Source organism: Topomyia yanbarensis, chromosome 2 (assembly GCF_030247195.1).
Source record: "Topomyia yanbarensis strain Yona2022 chromosome 2, ASM3024719v1, whole genome shotgun sequence".
Classification (NCBI taxonomy): Eukaryota; Metazoa; Arthropoda; class Insecta; order Diptera; family Culicidae; genus Topomyia; species Topomyia yanbarensis.
Window position 1 is genome coordinate 437,732,696 of NC_080671.1, and position 27,999 is coordinate 437,760,694.

A 27,999-nucleotide genomic window follows, 5' to 3' on the forward strand; every position below is an offset into this window, starting at 1 on the left:
GTACGATTCGTCCTCAGGAAACTTCCATGGAATGATCCAGTTGTGTTGCCTCCTTATGCCGATAGATGTATAATCCACTGGAAAGATGTTGCCGCAGATTTAACGAAGCTTCTTCAGTGTATGATTTTAACGTTTCCAAGCATAGATATAAGTTATTAATAAGAAATATATAGCTTTAAAATGTGTCTGTAAGGTGTATACCGAAGATAAGAAATCACCCAAGTAAATATTCCTAAATTTAAGTTGAATCTACCTAATTTTGAGTATACCTCAAACAACTCAAAAGTACCTTATTGCATGGAAGGTCGAATCTCTCTCTTTGTTTTTGACAACACTAATAAGTGCGAAAGCGACGCAAGACTCAAAACTACCTAAATTTAAGTTAAAAGAACTTATTCTGCGGGTTGTTTTATTTTTCCGTGTACATTCAACAAAACATCGAACAAAGTGGATCGGCGTAGGACGATTGCTGCGAGGGAGTGCAAAGTTGATGCAAAAATGGAAATTAAATGCATTTTTTCTAAGTTGATGCAAATTTGTTATACATTACTAGAGTGATCTGCCTCTAGCTTGTATGTCAATTCTCAGTGTGTTTGTTGAGATTTTTATGATGAACCCTTGCAATAACTTTCATGACGAACGTTTCGAACTGAATGGCAATACCTATTTCTAACCATTTTCAACTGGCACCCATTTTTTGACATTCTCCCTGTGCGATGTTTTTGAATACCATCATCAAAAGAGCGAGAAAACGGAAAACAGAAAAAAAAATCCTATCAAACAAAGTACATCAGCGATCGAGTGATTGTGAGTGTGGCGCAGTGCGTGGGTCATCGAGTTTTCCCTTTGCAGTGGTGTGATTTTGTTTCGATGGTTCGTGGCCTCCAAACCCTAAACAAATTCAGTGTTGCCTATACCGAAACTGTCTCTAATTTGGTACGGTTATAAGCTGTGTGCGTACATTTAAATTTCAATTTTATCTCTCGCATAACGATGGCTGGTGCTGGAATCGATATCGCAGGGTACAAGACGTGTAGTAGCGACAGTACTGGAGAAGAAGTTGATGGCAAAAGTCGCTAATCCGTTTGTGGACCTACACTGTGGAGAGGTAAATTATTTTCCTAAAGTCCCCTTACTGTGCGAGTGTTTTTGAATGTGGTATTTTGGTTCCATTGGGAAATCGTGTACAGAGGAATTTGGCAAGCGAGCCAGTAAGCAGAGGAATAGCAAACAAAACCGAAAGCGAAGATTACGAAAGGAGTACGAACGAAACGCACGATGTGTGAAGTGAAGTAATTTTTGGTTCGTTTTGGCTGGATTTGGAGAGCAGAGTGTATATAGCATGCAGAAGGAGCAATAACAGCAGCAACAGCAGTGCAATAATATTTTCGTAATCGACGTCGAGTGTTGTTTCTACTCAAAAAGTACCATCATCAGCAATCATTCAGTCAAGATATCCATCGTGTGAGTGAGGTTTCTGTTTTTGCTATGCGTTACACACGTCGATGTGTGGTGCGGTTCTTGATTTTCCTGTGATGAAACGTAACAAAGGAACTTGAATAGGAATTCGGAGAGCCGTCGATATCTGTTGCTATGATACTCTGGCAGTCAAGTAAAAAGGGATAAACATAAAGGAAGTTTCTAATACCTAAACATTGCCAAGCGCGAAGGTTGCTACGATTTTAGTTTCATTTACCTATTAGCTTGGTGTGAGGGATTTCCATTTTCTTTGGTGGGCTAGCACAGTGAAGCGTAGAACGACAGTGTTGCTGAATTTGCATTCAGGTTGTAAACATTGTAATCATTGAGAAATACCTGCTGCATTACCAACAGGATCACAGCAATATCTGGACGTATCCTAGGTAACATACTGGATTGTAGTTGTCAAGAAGTCTTCCAAAAAATAATCTTTGTTTTGTAGTTTGAAGTTGATTGAATCTCTAGTTTTCAAATACATATTGTAATAATTGTATTATATATTTAAGGAACTACTCGCAAATTTGAAGAAATTTTGAAGAAATAATGCTAATGATATTTGAAAGGTCTTGTCTTCTAGAGAGCTGCCGATCAACTACTACGCCAGACCGCCAGCTGCATTGGTGTTTCACAGGGAAGTGCACTTGGGTAGTAATTCGTTGTACTGTACAATGGAAACTCGCTTTCGGTTAAGCAGGTTGCATAAACAATTCTTTAACGTAAAAGGAAACATACGCTACAGAAGTGGACGATTTATGCTGATTTCTTTTTTGGATTTGCCCCATTGTTGTAAAATCCTTGTAAAAATGAATTATGAGGGAACATCCTGAGCCGGATTCTAAAACAAAACCAACATTAGTTTATGTTTTAGCAAAAGTGGAAGTATTCCCCCACCCCGCTTGATACAGCCAAGCAGATTGAAAAAACCCGAATAGCGGGTAAAATTATGGTAATGCTTTGCGTTGTTTGCCTTCAGGAAAAACTACACACCCTGTCGCTGGATTCTACCAAAAGAAGGAAAAATCATTTTCGCATTCATGGATTAAGAAGCATTGTTAGGACTCCGTGGATACGAATAAATTATGAAGTTTGGTTTTTGTGTTTCGAATTCAGCTAATTAGTTACTGAGCACCAACTGGGTGTCTGGTTATACGATGTATCTAATCCAGTATCCAAATTAGCACTAGACACGAAAAATCCAAACCGTTCGCACGACACATGGCAACGCCTATAGCAACTGACTTGTCCCAAGTGATGTGCCGGGAATTATCCTCATTGGTCCTTGTAAACGTGGCACAGCTAATGGGGCATCCCCAATAACTGCATCGGAATTACAATCTATGAAATCTAGCAACTCTGCTCGATAAAAGCTATTTTGTTGTCTTCTGTTGGTTGTTTCATCCATGGCCAGCTGAGATTGTTGCTTTATGATGAAGGTTCGGCTATAGTTGTAGTGGTGCTGTTTGCTCGGGCAGAACAATCCGTCACGACTCGACAGCATCGTTGTCCGTTCCCATTTCAACTCCTATTCCCAAGGCCTACCATATTGTTCGGAAATTCCTATATATAGCTTTTCTTAAAGGACGTATTTTTCCTCCCGTTTACAGAGTCCATGCCAGCCGGGGAACCACCGCACCGTTCCTGCTGTCCGCGAGAGGAATGCCACAATAGTGCGACATAGAAAATATCGCTCGACTATGTATTTGCGTGATTGCTAAGTGAGGTAAATAAAATAACAAACATTGGCAAGAGTAGGTAATAATGGACTGTGAAGTGCAAGTGTTGTGGTCGTGGCAGTGAGTGGATAAATAATTGAACAAAATGAGATATTTTTCTGCAAAAGGTGAACGAAACCGAGTGAATCCTTTGATAGACAAGTAGTAGGATCCCGTAAGAGGAAGGTCGAGCTGAGTTCAAGGATCAGCTGCGTGTGGTGTGTGTGTTTGCTAGAGGCAGTGCCACGAAAGTAACGAGGACGGAACTTGGGGGGAATGTTTTCCTTTCTCCTTGCTTTGCTGTCGTAAATGTCTCATCATCTTTTGTTTACACAACTTCTACCGAGCGGATATCAGTCACTACTGCGACCAAAGCGGCTAGAAGTAGCTAGTCGGCCGGTGAGGAAAAAACCAGCGTATTGTCGTAGGTTTAATCACACCGTGGAAGGTAGAACCAGCAGGAGTTGGAAGTTATAACATAAGGTGCGATCAGATAGCCGGAGCGAAGAGAGTTAAGAACACTAGTAAAGATCAACGTGCTGTAAAGTTGACTGCGGCTTTTGTAGAACGGTGCAAAAGGTTGGAAGATGGCTGATTTTGATGCGATCTATGAGGAGCAGGAATTGGCCGATCCGGAGGAGCTGGAGGAGGCCCATGTGCAGATGGTACCGGATCCAATTGTCATACGAGGAGCAGGAAATATGACAGTGTGAGTATAACTATTTGTTCACGACTTTTCACTTTGATTATTAGTATTTTATTTGATTCGGGGAATCTAATATAAATGGTTGAGTTAAATGTGACTTGAGCAACAGATGAGATTTATAAAATGAGATAATACTATTTTGTATTTCTACAATTGAACGACTGAAAATAAAAGTCGCAAGGGAAGAACATGCCTTGTAAAACCCGTTTCAAAAATATTAGAATATAAAAATCGGAAATAAGCTTCAACCTTAAAAATCGGACAGAGATCCTTCAGCATAAGAATTGCTTAAAAAGTTCTAGCTCGTAAAACTCGACAAGGTTGAACCTCCAGTATAAAAACCGATAAAAAATAAATAAATCGTACACAGGAGCATCCGTATATCGTGATGTTCAAGTTTAAAAGTCGGCTAAAAAACTACTTTGTAAGAATCGGATATATTCTTTTCCGGTTTTTATACTGTATGTTTTTTTTATTCGACTGTTATAAAGTAGAGCCGCAGTTCAATTTTTATACTACGGTTTTTATATTCTAATATATTTAAAGCGGGTTTTACGAAGCATGTTCTGTCCTTGCGACTTTTATTTTCGGTCGCTCAATTCTGAACCCCTTGGATATCATTTTCCTCGTTATTTCTGAGCCTACCCGGAGACAAAGACACCTCGCCACTGTTGTGCTGCCTTTGGACCATTCATAAATGCTGCAACACTTTTTGGATGATGGGAAGATACGATGTGGTATGACAAAATGTGACATGTTCTGATATATGGGAAGAAGTTATGTTTACTCTGACAATTTTTGGGAGTAGTGTTGCAATGCAAAATTTTGCATTTAAATGGATTTTTAAATGCATTTTTCTTGTAGTATATGCATTTCTATTTTAAAAAGCCTAATGCCTTTGTGTTCCTCAAATAACACAGAACTTCAATTTAATTTTCACCATTTCTGAGATATAGCGATTTGAGCTTGTGCGACCACCCCTAGTTGCAATATAGTTATTAATCTGAACTAACTGAAATTGTACAGAGAATCTATGCATAATGAAGTCTGGCACTAACAAATCTTCCTTCAATGTACAACTTATGGTATTCTCAAGTTGTTTATTCATTGATATCAACGCCGTTCAGGCCAGCCGTAGATAGCAACAGGAAAAGGAATGATTGTTAGTTCGACACTTGCTGGAGCCCTATGCTGCCGATAATCGCAAGTCAGTCCCATGTAGATAGGGAATCCCATAGAACATGGAACTCATTTGCTATTATAGGTAGTATATAGGGTAGACAAGCCCTTATTCATCTCATTGGTAGGAATGTCACAGTTTTGTTGATAATCCGGCCAACTGTGCGCCCAAATAGGTTGTTGCTTCGTTCTTAACAAGTTCAGGTCAGACTCGGATATCCGGGGACTGGATTATCTGGGGATTCGATTGTCCGAGGATTCAATTATCCAGGGAAAATGATTCGATTATCCGGGCGTTTCGAAAAAAAAACAAATTTCAATTAGAATTTCTGATTATAGTGCTAATTCGATCATTACAGTTAATACAGTGAAGACCCCGATTTTGTCTACCCCCGATTTTGTCAGCTTCATATGAAAATTGATAGTTGATAGTTTGATGGGCTCTAACAGACGAACCATGTTGAATTGGAGATAATCCTTTCTTGAGCATTTTTTTTTATCTTGGAGATCCAAAATATGCAAAAATAAAATCTTAGCGGAAAATTAAGCTAAAAAATCAGAAAAGGCTGTAAGGCTATATCTAGGGACTAAAGAAGAATATTTTAAGAGCATTGGTTTCATAAAAAGAAAGAAAAATATATGTCCCGATTTTCTCAATGTCCCCGTTTTATCAGCCTAAAACTCACCATGGAGCCGATAAAAACGGATTTTGCTGTAGAACTTTTTTCGGGGAAGAGGAGGGTTCTAGGGCTAACATACTCTAATTTTGGCCTACCTCAAAAATAGCTTATAAATTCGGGGAAAGTTACAAAAAAATCAAAACATGGAATCGAGCTTCACGGATTGGAACCACTTTTGAAGAAAATGTTCATCTAAACCCAAAATATATAATAACCTAAATTAATGTGTCGTTTGAACCACCCTCGGTCCATGGGAACACTTGATTTTAACAAATCGTTTTAAAAAAAAAGTCTTTTTCTTCGGATTTTATCGCTGGTACAGTTTGCACTAGTAGAATCAATCGGTGAGATAATTTTTGAAGGATTTGTTCAAAGAAGCTAGAAAAAATAATACTTTTTAACGGCAGTATTATCAAATATGCAACTTCTTAGTTTTAAACTAAAAGTACATTTTTTCGTAGTACAGCAGGATTCCGTTTTTGGCAACAATTTTATTTCTTTCAGTTGTCAAAACCGGAACCGTGCCAAAAATGGAACCTTGCTTTTAAAGTTTAGATTTTCAATTTACGATTTCAAAAATGTTTGAAGGATTTTCAATCATATGTGAAATTAAATGAAAGGAAAATATAAGCAAATTCAACTTTATTCATGTTTTTATCAAATTCAGACGTCGTACGGTGGGGCAGAATGCTACTTTCGACGCTCAAAACCTCTAGCACCCTGGGTATATATCGTGGAGGATTAGTGTATTTAGCAAAGTGTCTTAGATGGAAGTGATAATTACTTTGACAACTTTGGTTCTGATCTAGATAAGTAGAAACTGATCTAGATTAGTACTATCTTTTGACAGAGGTGTCCTACCAAAAAACTTTCCTCGGCAAAGTTGTTTGTTTGATATTTTTAACGCATGTACTGAAGACGATTTACGATTTGGTGACTTATGTTGATGCTAAAAAAACACATTTAACAAAATAACATTCGTTTGAAAAATAAGTAAATAAGTAAAATTGTGAAAATGCATAACAAATTTGAAAAAAACTACAAGGAGCAGCCCTATGGGGTTGCACGAACTGTAGACGTAGGACTATACTACTTAATGTAAAATATTTATTTTCTTAGTACTTAGTGTGTGGGAAAAAAAACACCCGGACCGGTGAAGAAAAATCAAATTTTAGACAATATAATCACATCTCATGTATAGAACAAGCTTTCTAGTTGCTCTCAAACAGATCCTAAAAGTTCAAACACCCATGGATAACCCCAAGTTTGTAGATGTGTTTCGATGCCACAGGATTGTAAAATGGTTAATATTACGTCATGAAAATTCAATTCTTCCGTGACAATTTTTTTTGCCTGCAAAATGCCCTGTGTATATGCAAAGCTCATGATTTGTTGGGATATTAGTATTGATCGGAAAATGCTTTCCAACGCTGCGCATTGCATACATACAGGACATTTTGCAGGTCACCAGAAGCTGTTCATTTTACCACCGCCACATGTTCATTTTACCCACTCGCTATAAACATGTCTCATTTTTGGACATGTTTAGAAATTAAGAATCAAGTTTGAAAAAATGTGTTTATGACGAAGTATTTTTACCAGATATGTACAAAACATGTCTAACAAGAAACATACGGTGATTGTAATATCTCATTCACTTATTAGTTAGAAAATAATGACTTTGCTTAACGTATTCATTTTACCGCCAGTTCCCCTACACATTCGCCCCAAACATTGAACCCAAGCGTACAATGCAAAATGAGTCAACGCTGATGATGATGGGTAGAGCGAAAGAGACAACTAGTACCACCACGACACTATTAGCGCATTTCATCAAAATTCCACGCGGCCTTTCCCGATTGAAAGGAACGGCCGCGCTTAGCCCATCTGTCATAATATCGTGATTTTGCATAGCGAAGGGCTGAATGATAACACATTTTGTTCCAAAAACAGCCCTGCGTTATGCAACACTTTGTGCAGGTTGATTATACCAGTTGCAAGTGGGGCCAAATTCACCAAGTTCCGTGAAATTCCTTTAAAATTACAGAATTGATAAAATTGCTTAGATGAGCTAAACTAATTAATCAAATCCTGTTTTAAAAACTGTCCTTGCGTTTAAACCAAAATGGGAAGCTTATTACTACCACTACATTACTTAATTTCAAGCGCAAATAGCAAATACATGTGCTAGTTAAACCAAAAATTTACTGGCAACATTACAGCGGTATTTAGGAAGCAGTTGGAGCGGTCGCCTGTTGGACGACACAGGATAGCGTCCCTCAACAGCCAGTGTAACGGATTTCTAGCTCAGCTACACTGGCTGTAAAAAACACAGCACAGTGACCTGCTTCGCCAGCCGTTCAACAGGGAACTGAGCGTGTCTGGCCAAGTCCGTTCTTTAAATAGTCGATGATGACGTCATTCATAGAAGCGTTGCGCACTAGGTACACCAATCTGTCGTACAGGGCTTGGGAAGCGCTATCTTCTGTGTGTTAATGCGCGATATTTTGACAAGGTTGTATATTATTTAATTTTTTAATGCTATGATATCAAAAATCTTTGGGTTTATCTGTTGGAATCTATTCTTGGAAGTACTTCGGGGCGATTTGTGCAAAAAATTTGAAATTTTATCGTGAAATGGCTGAATTATATGCGTTTCAAATTGGACCACTTTTCGTTACATACCATTTTTGTAGAATTTGAAGAGTGCACCCCCATATCGAAAACAAAGACGTAGTCCTACGTCAAAACGCATTTCATTTCCATTTTTGCATCAACTTTCACTCTTTTGCCGAAACATTTGATCAACAAGCGTCTTACGCTTCGTTCGAAACCTTGTTGGAGTAGAGTTAGTTTGTGGCAAGGCTTTGACGTCTTATACGCAACGCAAAATGCATTTCAAATTTGTATTTTGATGGAAAGTTTTAATTTCGTTGATTTTTAAAAATGCATCTCAACGAATCTGTCCCTAGATTTCGGTACACAATTTGAAGAAAATCTCTGCGAATCTTTATCGAACGAGGACTATTGACAAATCTCGTGCTCGATTGGAATAACACTGACAGTAAATGGTGAACACACTACAGAAATGGCGAGTATTCAGTGTGTTTATTTTAATCTATTGCGCTACTCAACGCTACTGCGGTTGTCAACGCACTGTTACATAGTAAAAACCCCCACCTTTCATTTACCATCCTGGACAGTCACTGTCAAAATAATCAAAACCAGCAAGCTGTGATTTAGTCCAGCATAAAACTTGTCACTCACAACATAGATGCAGAAGTGCCATGATAAACACGCTTGCTATATGAATTGCTCAGTTATAACCGATTTAGAATTATTCAAGTATACCAAGTTTTATTAAAAAAAAATGTCGCCTTGAAGCAAATATAGCAAATTGCAAAGTAAAATTTCTCAAATATACGCCTTCTTGTCCGTATGAAGGGTGCAATCAAACGTTTTGAGACATTTTTTGAAAGAATCTGCACCTTTTAACAAAACATTTAACATTTTTTACTAAAACTTGATTAAGTGTTGTTTCAATATTTGCAGAAAAATATTACCGAATGCTGTTTTTTAGTAGAATTCACGTGGTGCATTTATTTTGCGTTGCTCTTTCGTGATGTTTCACCATAAATCCTTAACGGCATGCCTTCAAACACTCATGGATGTGTTTTGAACAATAATAAAGTTCTTTGATTCATTATTCTGAAAAAAAATGTATACCTTACAATATGGCATTTTGTTCGATGATTGCGGCATCATGCGATGTTAAGGAATAAAACCACGATAAAATTTTATTGAATGCATCTAATCAGTGAAAAAATTCAGGTTAAAACTGAAAGTTCTAATATGGATAGCATAAGAAGTTTTATGGATTTCTTCAGGAATACTTTACACAGTTTTATGTAGGTTTAAAAGCGCTCATATAGTGGTTTTCCACACTGCTAGGTCAGAAGAAGGTTTTATGCTGTTGGTTTAATCGAGGGTCTGCCCCAAAGGGAAGAAGAGAGTGTCCAGATAAGAATAAGAAGAGTGGCAGATTTGACAAGCGCAAAACAGATTCAAGATAATCTGCATAACGTGCATGCATGTGTGTACAATAATATTATTGGTGGCAAACGACTTGAGAACCCCAAAAAGGCTGAAAGCACTAGTTTCTATATTCAAAACACTGTTTTAATTAATTTCGATTTTAACAACTTCTTTTTTCTGGAAGTAAAGCAGTATTTACGCAATATAGATGTTGCCAATTGTAAAACCAAAACTCTCGCTTTACGTATGCCTATACCTTATCTGGTATCATCTGGTATGGGTTTTCACGTCATTTGCAGTTTGAAAAGACCAAAATTTGACAAGACCATAATTTGAAGTTGGAACGGTCTATCCCTGAGAATCATCATAGGAAGGGCAATCCCTCGGGTTTAATATCACACCTAAAGAGTAAAATAGAACTGTAATAAAACTATTTCTCCTATGACAGTTTGCATAACAAGTTCTACCGATTACAATAAAACTGGGTCAATTTGTCATAACATGGGTTTATAGCAGCCTGTAGGAAGTACATAAGACCATAAGGTTAGCATGGGAGGTTTTAAATATTAGTTTTATTAACCGCTATAAAACTTCAATATAACCAAAATTGTTACTTGGGTAGTGTTATATATTCTTTGTATGAAGTTTAGTCACCAGCAAATGAAACGACTAGATGACCTAAGATGAACTATATGAATTTTACTTATTTACATTGGTCGCATCATAATGTTTCGGCAAACGGTGTCTTATAGAGTCGTTTTTTACGAGCGGCGAAATTTTGTTGGAAAATTCCAAATTTTCTCTTAATGGTACGTTTATTTTAATATCACTTTTTAAGGAATTTGATTTCATAATTTGCCCTTTCGGTCCATTAATTTTACATTTTGCAAAAATAAAATGAAAAGCAATTAACCCATTCATGCACATGTTGTTTGTGGACAACAACGTTTTTAAACAGCGATAACTTTTGATTTAGGTAAGATTTGCTCACAAAAACAAGTAAGGCTAATAAATATGACTGTTACCTTTCATTTGAGTATTAACACTTATAAGGATCAGCTCTAGAACTGAAGTTATTGTAATTAGTCTGATTGGATTCCGATGGAGCAGTGCTGCCAGGGACAGTTTACCTTGACGACGGAAAATGAATTTTTCATATAGCTTCGTTATGTTGCAATATTATTGAAAACTAATAAAACTTATCAATTTAGACTGTCATTGGTAACGTTTTCCACGCAAGTGGACTATTGTAAATATTATGGGAAAATTGTATTGAGCATTGGAAGGTTAAAAATGAGCAGCTTCTAGCACGGCGAGGGAAGTACCTATCTTTAAGAAAAAAGGCTTTTCGTGTTTCTTGACCTCACCGTTGTCAAGGAAAAATAGTTTTGAAACCCCTACATACACTAGAAAAATGTTGGGCATGAAAGGGTTAAAACAAACGGCGTGGGCGGCCTACTATCCAGTCTCCGCTGCTTATATGCCACTGTTATAGCATCAGATGAATACAAACCATTTCTCGCATTCAATCAACTACTTATATAAAATAGCCCCTAGAAAAAAAATCAAAACCGTAAAATAACGCATCGAATTGAAACAAATAAAACAAACATCACTTCATCAACTGCTACTAATTTTAAAACCACCAAAATACACATAACTAGGTTATAACGCGCGCCAACTATTACATCAACAAACACTGACCTGCAGCGTGAATTCCGATTCGATACTTGCGGTAATGTTTGAGGCGAGAAAGTGCACGATTTTGTGCAAATCAAGTTCGCTCCAAAAAAACCACACCAAGCCAGTCCCGAAACACGAGGCAATTCAACGAAAATCGACAAGTGAAATGACTATAAAATATCTTCCCCTTCAACACCACACACTCCACGACAATCTTCCCCCAGGGGAAACGGAGCCGGAAGGCCACTGTGGTGGTATGATGAAACGAAGCAGAAAAAAAACACGACGAGTGAGAAAATTAATATTCCAATCAAGGTGATACTCTTCTGTTCCTCACCAACCACACGGCGACCAACCTACCAACCAACCAACCACCCAACTGGCCAAAGTTCCTTCTATGGTTTGATGAATTGAAATGTAGGGCTTTTGCCTGTTAGCACCGAATGAAAATTCCTTTTTTGTCGGTCGGTCCCGGTCTTTCCAACACTCGGCGCTGTGATTTTGCTTTCATGCACCTCCACCCCACCGTCGCTTGCCCCCATTGCGCATCCTGTCATCAATGCGGCGGCTCACCGCAATCCTCTTTGTACGGGGCTAAGTGAAGTGCTTATATAAGCCAATGTGTTATAGCACCACAGGCTGATGTATCCATATAGCGTATGGTGGTTACCTATAATATTCTAGTGTGAGCAGCATGCATATGTAGATCTCCGAGGGCGTAACTTCTCCGATAGCGGTTATTTTATTACCCCGGATTATCGGGTCCTATTACAGTGGTTCGCTTTGGGTTGAATCTTCTCCGAAGCTATCGGAATAAATTAATGTTTTTCAACAACGTTCAGAACTGTAGGAAACAGGGCCGATTACTGTAGCGATTACTGGTCGGGTGTAAAACTATTCCAAACCTATTTAGAAGCATGCAATGTCATTTAATTAAATAATGGATGGTGGGAGAGTTTCGAACCATGCCATGTTGCTAGAGGTAAACCATTTACAACTACTGTCAGATGTCACTATTCCCGATCAGAAACACATTACAGAAAGATTTTAAAGCTATATCTTACGTTGTTACTTGTTATAATTTTCTGTTGTTTTAACTACTAACGAGACCAAATTTATAACACGTCTTACTATGAAAATTGCTTTCTGTTGTAATTGTGTTATTGCTTTCTTATCGGGTTGACATAAGTTTGCATGCTATTGCTGCATCAAAGCACGTTCAAAAACAAAGCACATTCGCGAGCAAGTGAAGTCCTGGTCTAAAGGTTTAGAGGGTAAGGCGCTCGTCGTATGTTCGAGACCCTGTCCTCCTAGTCTTAGTAGTCAGTACACGGGAAAAAAATTGTTCCCAAAATCGTGAATAAAGTGCCATGAATTCAGGAACAATCACGTTTTTACGTTATGAAAACAGGACCAGGACCAAAAATCATGGCTTTTATAATTATGTTCAATTTCCCTTCAGTAACGCCCGCATAACGCTTTCATTTGTGGAAATATTTGATTTTGTTTTGTGAATTTCAGTCACGGTTTCCGCCAAGAACTAGTTCACAACTTTATGAACATTATTCATAAAACCAAAGGTTGACACATGATTTTTTTTTCATAGTTGTAGGAATGACAGTTGTAGGAATGACAGTTCACAACATCGAAATTATCTGGCTATTTTTTCGTGAACTATTTCACGAAATTCGGAATTTTATTCATGAACCCATACACTATACAATTCTCGTGAACTAACTCATGATCCCTAATATATTAGTCCCAATCCAATATCCGTGCTCGTAAAATGGTTCACAAAATCATCAAATATTATTCATGCATTCGTGAACTACTTCATGATTCCTAATATATCAGCTACGATTCAATATCCGTGCTCGTAAAATAGTTCACATCATCACGAATTATTATTCATGTATTCGTGAACCGGTTCATGATACCTAGTATAATAGTCACAATTTACCATTCGTTTTCGTGAAATAGTTCACGAAATCATAAAATATTATTTATGTATTCGTGAACTGGTTCATGATTCCTAATACATGAACTATCTAGTATCTATTTGCGTGCTTGTGATATCCCTAATCATTTACAATTTCATGCAACATGGTAATGAAATTTTTACGTGAACTCCAGAACATGAATCATTCTACTTATGACTAAAATATCACGATAACGTGAATGAAAATTACGAACATCGCGACTAAGATCTTGAAATCATGAACTTTAATCCCGCTAACGTCATGAGAATTCACAAGAATCGCGAATAAGTTCTTGAAATCATGAACAACGTTTGACTATCGACTGTGTATTCCCAAATCAAGAACAAGAATTACAACAAAAACTAAACAACAACAGTAACCCAACCAAACATTCTAATGTAACGCCCTGTATATATTCGGGGCGAACTGGTTTTTAGAAAACATAGATAGTTTCATGAATACGAGGTTTATTAATCATAATTTCAGGAACTGTGTCACGGTTTTCGTAAATCGTCCAGTTCATGAAATCGTGACCTTTTTGTTCATGAATTTATGAACGAATTTTTTTTTCGTGTAGGATCGTCATACTAGCTCTGATTTCGTCGTGCACACTAATAATCGGCGGCATAGTCTTTTGAATCAGAAAATCAATTTCCGCAACGGGGTGAAGTACTCCAACGCTTTGCTTTTTTGTTTCCGAATATGTTGGACAAGGTGTATACTAAGCTGGCTCGAGGTTGCATGGGAAAAAATTAAAATGATCCTAATTAGCGAGCACAGTCCTTTTTGAACCTTTTTCGTGGTTCCAAAAGAATTGTTCAAATTTTGGGAGCGATTGATAGCTCGTCGGATATGTGCATTACGTTTGAAGTTTATCTGGAAAATAGTATGAGAAAATGTACTTTTGTCGTGACTAACGATTTACGTTTCAATATAGGTGCCCCTTTTCAAAAACTCGGAAGAAAAAACATGTAAGTTGTACTGAATATAAATAATCAATTTCTTCAGCATTTGGTTGAAAATATGTGTAGCAATGTTGTATTAAATTTTGAAATATGTAAGGCATGCATTATCAACAGAAGCGTAGTATTTTGAAAAATCTTTCGAAAACGACACGGACAAGTGAAAATTTTCAGCCAATCCCGGACAGAGCCGTCAATATGGTGCACCAACCGAACAATAAAATGACGAAAGGTTTTAAATATAGCTCCGGACAGATTTTTTTCTATTATCATTCGTATTTGACTGCTTGGAGCGAACAGAGGGCTGCACAATATCGAGAAAGAAATATTTGTGAGTTGTACACGCGTGGTTTGAGTCGGTACGTGCTACTATCAGAGACATCATTTTCATTTCCTAAGGTTGGAAGATAGCATATACATGAAAAAACGATTTTAAATCATCTGACCGAAGTTAGTTCGTGATGGGTTCCCGCTAATTTCATGCACCGAACCGCAAATCTTGATAAGAAAGCATAGTGATTTCAGTCGGTTTCAGCAAGTTCATTTGTATGTCCACACCGGGAGAGAAAGTGATTATTTATTAGGATTCATCTCTGTGGATTAATTTGTGCAGCTTTGTGCTAGTAATCAGTACAACTTCCAACAAAAAATTTCCTTCCGGAGAATATTTTCTTTGGCCAACAAATTAGCCCTTATTGGCGCTATCAAACCACTCAAATGAATTAAATTTGAAAATATTTTCATTCGTAAACTAATATTTTTATTTTCAGTGGGTGGAAAGATGCAGACATATGGGAAAACCGATTTTAAAACAACCGACCGAAGCTCGTTCCTGATTGGTACCCGCTAATTACATAGACTGAGCCGCTAATCACGAAGTTTTTGTTCGAAGCTCCTCCTCTTTGTCGATCGAAGCAAACGGGTATCATTCGATGGTCTGCCCATTTGGCTTCGAACGTAAACTGAGCCAAGTACAAAATCGAGGGTCGTGTGCGAATGCAAGCATTATCATCAGCGATGGATAGAGAAGAAATTTTGCTCGACCGACGACGATTACTCATTCCTAATGGGGAAAAAGAAAAAGAAGCAGAGCCTGAGCCCAGCTATTGCAAAGGCCAACAGCTCCCCGGGAGACGATCGCCCCGACGAACGGGAACCAAAAAAGTGACGGCGCCCTAAAGCAATTAAATTCTGCAGCAAGCAAGGAGACAACGATACAGCAAAAGCGACAAACAACAGCGAGATGAATGGTTTCGGAGCATCTTTTCGCGAACTCCTCACGAATTCTTCCTTACCGTACTGGAGACAAAAATGAAGTTACCGCCGATCATGGTGACGTCATTATCATTGGGGAGAACATTAAAGGCAATGAAAACACTCGGAATTGTAGCGGAATTCAAAATATGCGGGATCGGCACCAAGATTATGGTACGCACCAAAAGTGAATTCATAAAAGTTACGGGCTATCTAAAAATGTCCACAGCGGAATTTTTCAGCTACGACATTGCGGCTGAAAAACCGTTTAAAGTAGTGGTAAGAGGATAACTTAAAATAAAAACGGAGGACATCGAAATGGAACTTATTATGGCATTTTCGTTTTTGACAGTGCACTACATCGGTGTAGTCGGTGCTACACTCATTCTAGCTTGGGTGTAATCAGTCTATCTCTTCCTTTGCACTACACCGGTGGAGCACAAAGAAAAATCGAAAACGCTATTAGAAACCATTACAAGCTAATCGTAGTTAGCGTCGTCCAGATGAAACGTCGTGGTAACAATAAATCTTTTCGCGACTGCCTTTATCTGGTAAACTTTGCCAAGGGAACAACTATGCTGAGCGCTTTACAAGCAGTGCGCTTCATCTTAACAATCATCGTTAGATGGGAATCGTATCGTGCATCGAACCGCGACGTCACCCAGTGCCAACGATGCCTAAACTTTGGGCATGGCACCAAAAACTGCAACGTCAAACCGCGATGTGGAATCTGTGGGCGAGGCCACACTACGGTCGACTGCCTAGTCGAAGGCGCTGTCAAATGCAAATGCGCAAACTGCGGGGCCAACCACTAGCTTGGTCAGCAACTCCAAATCCTCCAACCGTAATTGTGCCATTGGGACCACTGCCAAATTGGACAACAATAGACAGCACCAATCAAACACAAACGCAAGCGTCCAACTCCTGCGAAAACGATCTTCCCCACAAGTTTGCGCCAGAGCAGTTAATGACTATTTTCACAGAAATGTGTGGAAAATTGCAGCAGTGTCGAACCAGGCAGGAACAGATCCAGGTCCTGGATCTTATGGTGATCCGCTATGGCTGCTAAACCACTAAAAATATTAAACTGGAGCGCTCGCTCTGTCAGGGGGAAAACCTGGAGCTAGTGGATTTCATTCGCTCCCAAGAGATAGATGTTGCTCTCATCACAGAAACCTACCTTTCGTCGTCCGTCGCCTTCTCGATTATGGAATACTCAACCATCCGCCTAGAAGTAGAGAGGAAGAGTGGCAATCATCAAAAAGGGAATAAAGTTTGCAGTCCTTCCGCATCACGGCACGTCAGTCATCGAAGCTCTGGGCATTGAAATAGAAACAGCATCTGGTTGCATCAAAATCATTGCAGTGTACTGCCCCAAACAGTTTGAGATCAGCAACGGCTCATCATGACGATTCAAAAACGACCTCGCCAAACTCACGCGAGGCCGCTCTAAATTCATTATTGGAGGTGACCTGAACGCCCGCCATTAACTTTGGAAGAACAATCGCCGCAACATTAATGGGAAGATCCTCTTCGACGACGCCCAGCTAGGATATTACACAGTTCATTTCCGAATGAGCCAACCTTCCTGTCACCGTCAGGCACCACGTCAACTTTAGATATTTTCCTGTCCAACGTCGAAGTCTCTAAACCAGTAACCCTTGATGTACTCAGCTCCGATCTCTACCCGGTGGTATGCGAATATGGAGAAAATGCTACCGTATCAGCACAGCATCTACGCAAGGACTACCATAATGTGGACTGGGTGAACTTTCAACGTATAGTGGACTCGCGTGTGGATGAGGCTACTCCACTCAACTCTACAGATGATATACACGAATATATACGAACCTTAATCGAGCCATCGATGAAGCCGACAGAATGTGCATCCGAAGGACATCAGTGCGTGGTAAATTCATCACCATCGACCCTCACACTCAAATTCTGATCCGTCTGAGAAATATACACAGACGCCAGTTTCAAAGGACAGGTGATTTGAACAAAAAAGCTAGTATGACTGAATTGAACAAGTCAATCCGTAGTAAGAGTAGACATTCTCCAAGACGAAGAATTTGCTAAAGATGTAGAAGCCCTAAAAGACTATTCTAAACCCTTCTGGAAAATAACTAAGGTCCTAAAAACCAAACCTAGACCAGTCCCACCCTTGAAGATAAATGGCTCAACATTGTCATCACCTCTAGATGAAGCCAATGCGATTGGTGAGAATTTACAGCACTCTAGCAATCTTGGAGCTACAATAATAAGTCCGCTAGAGCAATAAGTTAGACAGCGAGTTAAAACCCTTGACGACACCCCCTGTATCTCTCCAGATCAGCAAACTACGGTTGAACAAGTACAATCTGCTATAAAATCCACAAAAAATGTGAAAGCCCCCGGATTCGATGGGATCTTTAACATAGTGTACAAAAAGCTGACCCTAAAAGTTGTAACAGTAATCAGTTGCGTTTTTAACAAATGTCTCGGGCTGCACTATTTCCCACCTGAGTGGAAGCGAGCCAAATACATCTCCATCCTGAAACCCGGAAAAGATCCCACGTCTCCTGCGAGTTTCCGTGCAATAAGTTTATCTAAATATAAGGACCTTCACTCTTTTTAGTTTTTATTTGCACTAAGTTCTACTACTAGAGGTTAATTAGTTCTCATGTTAATAATGCACCAATCGTTATGACTACTCAGGATTTGATTTATATAAAAAGCCCGCTTCAAGATGTTGATTACAATACGCCTGGATAGTGGTGTATCGAGGAGGCCGGGAGGGCTGATGTGAGTCTTTTTTCTGTTCTATACCTTTCCTCTATTTGCCATCTCACAACCAACAATCAACCAATAGCAAATAGATAATTGAGAAAGGATGTGCTATTTGGGGTGGTTGGCTATTCAAGTATTAGTAGTGTTTGAAGTACTAATGTATATTTTTCATGTGATGATCATAACTTCCGCTGCATCTTGTACCTGTCTAATCTATTACGTCTCTCATCTATTGTCTTTTATTTCTTCTTTTCGAGTACTATTCTGGCATTCTACACCCGCCTTCAGCTCGGTCAGTCAAAGATGACGCTCAGATCCACCAGATAACACGTTCCATGGCGACATAACTGGAAACTACAGTTGATACGAGAGAACTCACTCCCTTCTAGCATATGAACCGCACACTGAAATTTAGCATCGCGAATATGTGACTGATTCCACGGTCACAGAATCGAGTGTATACACGCGAAGTCACATACACGCGAGCACATGCGAAAAACGCGTTAACATACAAACGCTTGATCTCTTCGCGACCACCCACACACACCTATGCCCGCGATCTCGCACACATGATTACACCTTGGTGATAGTGATCGTTTTAACACTCCTAAATTCTCAAACGCGGGAACCTACAAAAATGCCTTCGCGCACTCGATCACGAATCGGTCACGTCCGGAAGTCTGTCCTCGATCCTAGAAACCTAGGTCCATGCCTTGAGCTGGACCAATTAGGAAAATGCGCTCATACCTATTAGACAGCACGTCTCATGGCGACATGACTGGGAACCCTAGCGATATAAGGGAACCCACTCTCTGCTGGTATCTGAATTTTACACCGAAAATTTAATATCAGACTCACGGTTCGCGCGACCATTCAAGAACACACGCAAATATGTTACAAAATCACGTCAGCATACAAACGTTAGAACCCCTCGCGATTATCCAAGCAAGCTACGCCCTCGAACTCGCAAATGTGATAACACCCCGGTGATAAGGTGAACGTCTCAGCACTCATAAACTTACAAACGCTATCTCAAGCGTCAACCTACAAACTCCCGTGCTCGCGTGATCATGAATCGGGCACGTCCGGAAGTCTCTATCTTCGGTACCAACAGCCCAGGTCCATGTTAATTATTAAAAAAAGAAGCCAAAAAAATTGAAAAATAATGAAGAAAAATAACTCCATTTCCACTAGATAACACAGTTCATGGCGACATGATCGGGAACTCTAATGATATAGGGTAACTCACTCCCTGTCAGAACGTGATCCGTACACCGGAAACTAAATATCAGAATGACGGTCCGCGTTGCCATCCAAGAACACACGCGAATATGGAAATGGCCACAGGGTTACAAAATCGAATTTATACACGCGAAGTCACACACACGCGACAAAGACGTCAACATACGAAGGCTTAAGCCCTTCGCGATCACTTACGCCCGCGAACTTGGTAACACTCCGGTAATAATGTGAACGTTTTAGTACCTACGAAGTTACAAACGCGGTCTCAAACGCGACCCCGCAAACGCGCCCGATCATGAATCGGTCACGTTCGGAAATCTTCACCCTCCATTCTAGCAACTTAGGTCCATACAATCAGTTATATCAATCAAAAAATAAAGCTCATATTCACTAGACAACACGTTCCATGGCGACATGTCTGGAAACACTAGTGATATGGAAGAACCCACTTTCTTCTAGAATCTGAACCGTATACGAAAAATTAAGTATCAGATTCACGGTCCGCGTGCGATTATTCTGGAACACACGCGAATATGCGATAGGCACACGGTTTTAATATAGAAGTTACATACACGTTAGCATACGCGACTTACAAACGTACATGCGATCGATCGCGTTAACGTACAAATGCTCGAGCCCTTCGCGATGATATACGCGATCGCGAAGTCCGCACATACCTGAACCGTACAATGAACATCACATTCAGAATCACGGCCCGCTACAATTGGCCTTAAGCTGTGTTGTAGTGGGCGCCATTGCCTGTCTCGTCTGCAATTGTGTAGTGTGTGATTCTGACGGGGAGCCCTTCTGAGAACCTAGCTCTACAGCTCCAGTAGGACAACTCTCGGAAAAAAATCAATTGCCGAGTAACATTGAAACATCTTCAAACCCAACTTTGCACAGTAAGCCAGATGCTCTGGTTTGGGAATAAATATTGCATTGTTCCAGGCGTTTTGCTCCCTAGTCAAAAGACAAGCGCTCGTTTTTGTTTTTTCGTCAGCAAACCAGAGCTTCTGGCATTGCCATAGCTAATTTGGGTACTAGTTTAGATACATCGTCAATTTTGGCCCCAAGTTGGTGCTAGTTACTGACGAGATGAATTCGAAACACAAAAATCCAACATGCTTCCAGATTACAAAATGTGCAGTAGCGTATATCCCGACGAATTCGTACTAGGACTCTGATGTGGATCAGTAACACACTGAGTTTCGCGTAGGATGTTGTAGGACCAGATGGGACATCACACGAATGAAATTCCGACCCACATCCAATCCCCTAAACCAAGACTTCAAAATCGAAATCTTCGAGATAACAAAATGTAGCTGTCGTCAAAGCAAATTTTCGAGTTTTCTTCGTCGCGAAATACACAAAAATGCGTTGTAGCAGATTGGTCTTTTGTAGATATCATCTTCTAGAGCGCCTACCTTAGATAAAGAATCTGCTATCTCGCTGTCCGGGATGAGGCAATGTGAAGGTTTCGAAACTACGGTATTCTGGTTAGATCTTCAGATATGGCTCGCAGGAATTACCATATTCCTCCCAGAAAGTACGGGAGGTTTCCTCGAAATAATGATCTGTATCAATGATCACTGGTGGCCGTATGTGATCCGGAATTCTAAGAATCCTTTCCTTCATGAACGTGTTAAAGATTGCAGTTGAATCAAAAGTATCTGAGAAATTAGCTTAGTTGTTAGTTTCTGAACAAGGATTGGTGTTCTGGGCCATGTAGTCAAAGTACAAGGACATTTGTCAGATTTGTGACTAAAGCCTCTCGAAATTTTCAGTTTCCGACGGGTTCAAGATATCGCAACGGATGAGCTATTGATATGAGAGATTCCAAAGTCGATTTACATCCACCAGAGCTTTGAAGTTTCAAGTGTGAAGTGAATTCAACCCAAAGCTATACAACTATACAGCTTGATTAGCTCTCCTGTGTGGGTACTAGAGTGGGACACGGTTATATGAAAAAAATAAAATTTTGCTCCGAGTAACTTTTTGGGTCCCATTTAGCTCCCAGAACAACTCTGCAAATTTTGAGCTCGATCGGTGAAACTATATTTTTGCGCCCACGGTTTAAAGTTTACATGAGATTTCGTATGGGAAAATCATCTTTTGCAAAATAAATCTTCCAAAAGTCGCCCGTTACCTCCTAAAAATAAATAGATGTCTGATCTTTGTAGAAAATTTGGGAAGGAAATAAAGCCTCGATGACTGCGAAACGATTTGACGCTTGTAAAAAAAGTTATTAAGCAAAAAAAGACTCATGCTCTGAAGATTGTTGAAAATTTCAATTTTCATAGCATCACTGCTACTGATGGTCGAATTATATACAAAAATTTTTAACTTTCACTTATTATGTACAAAAAAATCCTCAATTTATCCTTCAAAAGTCTTGTGAAGTGACCAAACGGTACATATAATTGATTTCGACACATTAAGAGAAGATCAAAACAAAATTGTATATAATTGGACAACCAACAGCAGTGGTGCTAGAAAAAATGAATGTTTAATCAATCGTCAGATCATCGATCGGTTTCTGCTTAATTACTTTTTTCTCGAGCGTCAGATCGTTTCGTGGTCTTCGAGACTTTGTTTCTTTGTTAAATTTCCTGTAAAAGCCACATATTGATTTATTTTTTGGAAGCAATGGGCGACTTCTGGAGGAATTGTTTTGTGAAAGTTAACTTTCCCATACAAAATCCTATGTAAACTTTAAACCGTGGGCGCAAAAATATAGTTTCAGATATCGAGCTAAGAATTTGCACAGTTGTTCTAGGACCGAAATGGTACCTAAAAAGTTGCTCGGAGCAGGAATCTAATTTTTGTCCCACCCTAGTGGGTACCCATCCATGTTCCGGTTATTGCCCGGATAAAATTGATCATTTTGTTGCATTTGGGTTTCAGATACCCAATATCTCCAGGTACCTTAAAAGTAGATTGATTATTACATCCATTCATAGAAGCTTACAAGCTCAATTTTCTCCCTGGAGAATTCGATACCTAGTTGAAGAGGAGCCAAATTGTCCAAAGTGCTTTGAGATGGTCCTTGCAAATCGATAGCTTTGTATTCTGTAACAGAGGCTACTCCATCGTCTCTAAGGCTACTTAACATATAGGAATTGATAAGTCATTAACGTAGAAATTGTATAGCAGGTATGCTCGAGATGCTTTGAAATTTTCTGTTTCAGATAAATTTTACAAACAGTTGTTTGAAATCGATGAAAGACCATGCTGGTGGAGCTTCTCTAATAGAACGTAGACAGAAACAAAATCAAAAACCCCCTTCAGTATCCTGATGAGATCTGCTTCTTGTTAGCATCGGTCATTTGAATTTCAGACGAGAGCAACGTTAGGCAATCGCTATTTTTTATCGACCCAATTGTCGAGGCGAACAGGATCACGTTCTCCAACAACTGCCGGATACAGGATAGCATTTCAATGGTCCAATACGAGTTGTGGTCGGAGACTGGTTTTGAGATGACGATGACCGTCACTTGTCTCCAGTCATGAGGGACAATGTTACCTTCAAGGAACTATCTAAGGAATAAATCCAACAAATACCTTTTCTCGTAGTCAGGTATATTCTTCAACAATATTGACATTTGATTTTGTCTAACCCCGCGGTTTTATTGTTCCATCATTGAAAACGGTGGTTCGTTCGAAATATCGAAGGGGACACGACGCGATAGGTCTTCTGTATCGGCACAGAGTCTGGGTAGACTCTCTTGGCGAAATTTACGGTTTGAATATTCCGCGCATTCGTTAGTATTGTGTTGGTTTTGCATACGTCGGGAAATGTCCCAAAGAGTGCTCATCGATGTTTCTCTCGGTAGCTCGCCACGAACCGGCGCCAATAACTAAGATTTCTGCATTTCATCAAGCTCTCTATTGACTTCTAACGCCCCGTATTTAATGAAAATATATTTTTTCTGGAATGTTTTATACGCGAAGGTCGTACATGTCTGAGTACTCTTTGTGGGTTAGGGGAGACCGTCTGCGTGAGTACGTGTCTGGTATGCGTTTAGTCTGACTTTCAACCGCTATGTCGAGAATCAAACCTGCCAAAATCCAAATTCTTCTTCCGTAGAAAGCTCTTGTGGAGACTCGATTTTATCCTATATCGCGAGAGCTCTTCCAATCAATATTTCGTGTGAGGTCACACTTTTGCACGCATGGTCCGTATACAGATTGTTGGGAGTCGGTTGGCCGATCGTCATTTCAAAATAGCAGTTTTATTTCTTACACACACTGAAAACTTTACTTGAACGTTAGTTATCAGTGGCGTCAGGTCGCAGGATTAAGATGTATTTAACACAACATATTTTATATTGTCTACATTTGAAAAATATTCTTTCCAAATACTAACCATTGTTTTCAACGGTTCTCGAACTGGCTGTGGTCCACTAGGAGGTTGATAACTCTATTATCTTTCTCCGGACAAAACCAGCCTAGAAGCCGCGTGGCATCCGGCGGGTTGAAGTATGTCAGTTATGGAAATAACTGTCAAATTCATTCCCAAAGGTAGCCGCGTCACTTATGAGGAGGCAAAGAGCTTTAGACCGATCAATCTGACCTCCTTCCTTCTCAAATCAGTGGAACGTTTAATCGACCACTACATTCGGGATGGTAGCTTGGGCGAGCACCCGCTGCATGCAATGCAACATGCATATCAGCGGGGGAAGTCTACTACCACCCTGTTACACAATGTTGTCTTCAACATTGAAAAAGATTTTTCACAAAAGCAATCAAGTTTAGGAGTTTTTCTCGATATTGAAGGTGCTTTTGACAACGTGTCTTTCGAATCCATTTTGGAAGCAGCACGAGATCATGGACACGCAATGCTTAGCAACCGACATCTGTGCTCATCGTTAAGACAAGTAGAGATGAGGAAACTGAGTGTCTGCGGATGTCCTCAAGGTGGTGTGCTGTCACCACTTCTATGGAACCTTGTCGCCGATAGCTTGTTGAGAAAACTAAATGAGCTTGGGTTTCCGATGTATGGTTTCGCCGATGATTATCATATAATGATCACCGGTATTTGCATTAACACACTTTTTGATTTGATGCAACAAGCCTTATGTGTTGTTGAGCGGTGGTGTCCAACGGATAGTCCAACATGAAGGACTATAAGTTAATCCAAATAAAACCTCAATGGTGCTTTTCACGCAACGAAGGATTACAACGGGAGATCGTCCATTGCAGTTTTTTTACTCTGAAATTATTGTCGAAGATCAAGTTAAGTACGTTGGGGTAATTCTCGACTCAAAACTTAAAAAGCTCACATCGATTTCAGGATCAAGAAAGCTTGCATGGCCTTTGGCCAATGTAGACAGGCTTTCGGCAAATCTTGGGGACTCAAATCCAAGTACATTCAGTGGATCTACACAACAATTGTTAGACCAATACTGGCATACGGGTGCCTTGTTTGGTGGCAGAAGGGAGAAGTCATGACAATCCAATCAAAGTTAAACCATCTTCAGAGGATGGTCTTGATGGCGATGACTGGTGCGTTCTCGACAACACCTACTGCTGCTTTCGAGACACTCTTGAACATAAAACCACTACATGTGTTTCTGAAACAAGAAGCACTTTCTTGTGCATACCGTCTTAAGGTTACTGGGCTCTGGAACAGTAACCCAATAGATCGTGTAACTAGCCACACAAGACTGTGGCCCCAAATGGTTACTTGGGATGAATATACACTTGCTCCCAGTGACCTTACACTCACATGTAGTTTTCCTTCTAAAACTTTCAATGTGAGAATTCCTCTTCGTGAGGAATGGCTGTCTGGCTGGATGGAGCGACAACTTGAAGAATACGTAGTTTGTTATACGGACGGTTCTTTGTTGGAGGGCCGAGCCGGTGCTGGTGTCTATTGTCATGAGATGAGATTAAACCAATCTCATTCGCATGGTAGATACTGTACCGTATTCCAAGCAGAAATCTTTGCGATTCTGTGTGGCGTACAATCCGCACTTCAATAGGGAATTTGCGGTAAAAGAATCTATTTTTGCTCTGACAGTCAGGCTGCCCTGACAGCACTTAGTTCGGCAGATTCGAGATCGAAATTAGTAATCGCATGTCGAACTCAAATCGAAGAACTTAGCATTTCAAATGCTATCTACCTTCTATGGGTACCCGGTCACTCCGGTATTACTGGAAATGAATGGGCGGACGAATTGGCTATAGCTGGCGCTGCGACTGATTTCGTTGGTCTAGAACCAGTTCTACCACTGTCAATAAGTTGGATAAAGCACAAGATTCGCTCTTGGGCTGCATTCGAACATACCAACCATTGGCGTAGCTTGCAAACAAAGGCTTTTCTGCCGGATGTGAGTCCGAAAATGTCAAGAAATTTGTTGCATTTTTCCAAGCACAACTGCAGTATTCTGGTCAGGGCACTGACTGGACATTGCAAACTCAATTATCACATTGCTACTATTCAGCGCGCTGAGTATTATTCATGTGATCTTTGTGAATCCGATTACGGAACATCATATCATTTGATATGCAATTGCCCTGTATTAATGCAATTGCGCATCCGGATTTTTGGTTCTCCATACATAGATGAACCTATGTACAGAGAGCTGAAATTTAAGGATATGCTTTTGTTCCTAACCCAGTGTGGTAAAGAGCTATAGTTTTTTAGCCGTATTTGAATGACAATATCTCTTCGGGGGTGTTGTCGTTCTGTTATCTCAATATCCCCTCGGGGGTGTTGATATATCCGCTAACTGTTTGAGTAGAGGTTCAAAATCCCTCCGGGGGTTGGAAGTTTTATTGCTGCTGTTGTAGCACCTGCAGATCGTTCAGCATCACTCCGGGGGTGCAGAATGCTCTGTTTTAATTGTTCTGCGTCGTTGTTTTCCTTACCCCTAACCTTACCACTTCCCCAATCCTTCCCATCAGGAAAATGATGAAAAGAAGATTCTTGGCAAGGCACAAATCTCCGATCAACATGGGGAACGTGCCATTTGAGCCAGACGCTACTGATTCCTGATAGTTATCAGTGGCGTCAGGTCGCAGGATTAAGATGTATTTAACACAACATATTTTGTATTATCTTCATTTGATAAATATTGTTTCCAAATACTAACAATTTTTCCAAACGGTTCTTTTTATTGCAGTTTCGGCTTGACCAACCGGTTCAACGCGCAATTTCCAGCCGGTCTGGTTTCGCGCGTCGCCCCGGAGGAGTTCAAGGCGACCATCCTGCGGATCAACGCGATCCTCAAGAAGACACTTCCTGTAAACGTGAAGTGGCTGTTTTGTGGCTGCGTGTGCTGCTGCTGTACCCTCGGATGTTCCCTATGGCCTGTGATATGTTTAAGTAAGAGGGTAAGTTATTGTTGCAATTCTTCTAATTAAAACAAAAACCGGTAACCTTTTTTTGGCATTTTGTATGATTGCAGGCTCAGCACCACCTGAACAAACTGCTCGAGTGGGAGAATAGTCATTTGTATCACAAACTTGGACTGCACTGGCGGCTCAGCAAACAGCAGTGCGATTCAAACTCGATGATGGAATATGTCCTCTTGATAGAGTTTATACCGAAGACGCCCATCTATCGTCCGGACTAGAGCTTTATTTGATTGGGATACGCAGACTAGTTTTGGTCTCTATATAAATTATAATTATTATTGCTAGTTCAAATACATGATTGTATTATGGCTGTTGTTTCGGGAGGGAACGAAAAGCAAAGTTACTAGCAGACTGTTCAGCTATTTGAGAACTATTTTGCCGATAACGTTCAAGTTCCTCTGATACGAGAGAGAGAGAGAGATGTGAAGCAGGTGCTGAAGCAAATATTTAAAAAAAATGATCTAGATCAAAGAGAAATAGCTTAGTTTTGGAGCAAGATAAATATTATTTAGCAAGGAATTATCTTGTATATAATTAAATAAAATTGTCTGCGAAAGAGTAAATCGTTCTGTGCGCGACAAAGAAGTTTATTTTTGTGATTCGATGAGACAAATTTGTTGATAAATGTAAATCAAACTTCCAGAAATTGCCGCACACGAAAGCTGAATAATTTTGAATAGTGAAAAGCTAACTACGGAACGGAAAGATGAGACGTAATGAAATAAAATTGATTAATAATAACCACTCAAGTGATCTTAGAACTGCAACAGCAAAATGGTGAGTTAAAATTAAAGATACTGATAAAAGGCTTTATTAGAAACCAACCGTAAAGCAACAGAAAAAAGGAACACAAAACAAATTCATCAGAGAGGCGCGAAGTAGTTGTATAGTGTATAGAGATTTGTTTAGCATGTAAGACGAATTCAATAATAAAAATGAAAACAAACTATTTCAAGT

At 39.7% G+C, this 27,999-nt stretch overlaps 1 protein-coding gene across 3 annotated transcripts; it reads left to right on the forward strand.

Annotated features, from left to right (window-relative positions):
* Positions 1-774: 774 nt before the first annotated feature.
* Positions 775-27,997, forward strand: LOC131685567 (cysteine-rich hydrophobic domain-containing protein 2). Of its 3 annotated transcripts, none has more exons than XM_058969382.1 (4): positions 775-1,108; positions 3,084-3,900; positions 26,808-27,018; positions 27,093-27,997. In XM_058969382.1, the coding sequence occupies exons 2-4, from the start codon at positions 3,779-3,781 to the stop codon at positions 27,258-27,260; spliced, it is 501 nt and encodes a 166-aa protein (XP_058825365.1). In that variant the 5' UTR covers positions 775-1,108; positions 3,084-3,778; the 3' UTR covers positions 27,261-27,997. The 3 variants fall into 3 exon arrangements, with proteins under 3 accessions (XP_058825365.1, XP_058825367.1, XP_058825366.1); XM_058969384.1 differs by lacking the exon at positions 775-1,108 and adding an exon at positions 1,155-1,464; XM_058969383.1 differs by lacking the exon at positions 775-1,108 and adding an exon at positions 1,531-1,862.
* The last annotated feature ends 2 nt before the right edge of the window (positions 27,998-27,999 follow it).

What these genes read in the sequence shown, in the direction of transcription:
- LOC131685567 (XM_058969382.1), top strand. Translation starts at nt 3,779, where the DNA reads ATGGCTGATTTTGATGCGATCTATGAGGAGCAGGAATTGGCCGATCCG. An exon ending in GGAGCAGGAAATATGACAGT is followed by an intron (nt 3,901 to 26,807) that starts GTGAGTATAACT and finishes TTTTTATTGCAG; the next exon opens with TTTCGGCTTGACCAACCGGT. An exon ending in TGATATGTTTAAGTAAGAGG is followed by an intron (nt 27,019 to 27,092) that starts GTAAGTTATTGT and finishes GTATGATTGCAG; the next exon opens with GCTCAGCACCACCTGAACAA.